Source organism: Seriola lalandi, unplaced genomic scaffold (genome assembly GCF_002814215.2).
Source record: "Seriola lalandi dorsalis isolate HSWRI2012SDOR001 ecotype SW California unplaced genomic scaffold, Sedor1 jcf7180002049912, whole genome shotgun sequence".
Taxonomy (NCBI): Eukaryota; Metazoa; Chordata; class Actinopteri; order Carangiformes; family Carangidae; genus Seriola; species Seriola lalandi.
This window is the reverse complement of record NW_019520465.1, coordinates 5,114-6,215: the sequence shown is the minus strand read 5'-3', so window position 1 is coordinate 6,215 and position 1,102 is coordinate 5,114. Positions and strand designations below refer to the sequence as shown.

The window sequence follows — 1,102 nt, the reverse complement described above, 5'->3', positions numbered from 1 at the left end:
TTGATACAGCAGGTATTAGATCATAAAGGAACAGTGCATATGACGTTCCTGTCTCTTCTTCGTTGGTGTCAGACTCACGTGGTCAATCCTCTGGAGAATCTCGACCTCTGTCTTTGCGTTTCGTGTCGCCGTCTGTGATTGGACAAAAACACGCAGATCACATGATCAGTGCCTGTCTGTCATTGGTCCAGAGAAACATTAGCCTGTCTGTCTGAGAAACTGCATGTTCACACGCCATGTTTGTAGTTCAGTCAGAGGAAGGAAACAAGGAAACAAAAGAAGGAAGAAGGGAGGATGGATCAGCCAATCAGAGAGCAGATGACTCACCCCTTCAGACTTGAAGTTGTTCTTGTTTATTATTTTCACTGCAAATTTCTTACAGGTCGATCTCTCAAAGGCCAGTTTGACTTCACCACAGACTCCTCTGAAACACACACGCACACACCATAAACTGAGATGCAGGGCACAGGAAGTGACATCATAGCGGTGTGAAGCAAGTCAGACTCACGTGCCGATGCGTCGAGTCAGCAGATATTTCTCCTGAAGCTCTTTAGGTAGACTGGACTGATCATCAGACATCAGGTCAATGAAGACAAAGACTAAAGACAGACACGTGGAGAGACAGACAGGTGGAGAGAGAGAGACAGAATGAGGTGAAGCAAATATTCTAATGTGAGAAGATGGAATCAGAACAACCCGTGCCCCTCTGGTATTTGACTCCGCCCCTCTGGTCTTTGACTCCGCCCCTCTGGTCTTTGACCCCGCCCCTCTGGACATTGACCCCGCCCTGACACTGAGCTCAGTTTCTGACCTTTGTTCCGCTGCTCAGCCAGAGAGAGGACGGCGTTGTTGACCAGAGGAAGCTTCCTGTCTTTACCGATCAGTATCCCGTCAACAAACGTCCCGTTATTACTGTAGTCCTCCACAAAGACCTCACTGTCCTCCTGACAGACAGACAGGCAGAGAGACAGACGGGCAGAGAGACAGGTTACTGTCAGATTGTACTGGCTCTAATGTCACATATAATCAGTCAGAAAACAGAAACAGTAGCATGTAGCATGTATAAGTAGCAGGTAGCATATAGCAGTAACATGTAGCAGTA

The 1,102-nt window shown here is 47.5% G+C and overlaps 1 protein-coding gene across 1 annotated transcript in view; it reads right to left on the bottom strand.

Annotated features, from left to right (window-relative positions):
* chek2 (checkpoint kinase 2) overlaps positions 1–1,102 on the bottom strand; it is a 5,322-nt gene that overhangs the window by 2,781 nt on the left and 1,439 nt on the right. Inside the window, exons 2-5 of the mRNA XM_087171841.1 lie at positions 812–1,010; positions 509–599; positions 328–424; positions 79–132 (exon numbers count right to left, since the gene is read on the bottom strand). Of these exons, the coding sequence (XP_087027967.1) occupies positions 79–132; positions 328–424; positions 509–599; positions 812–1,010 (441 nt within the window). The remainder of the gene's footprint in view (positions 1–78; positions 133–327; positions 425–508; positions 600–811; positions 1,011–1,102) is intronic.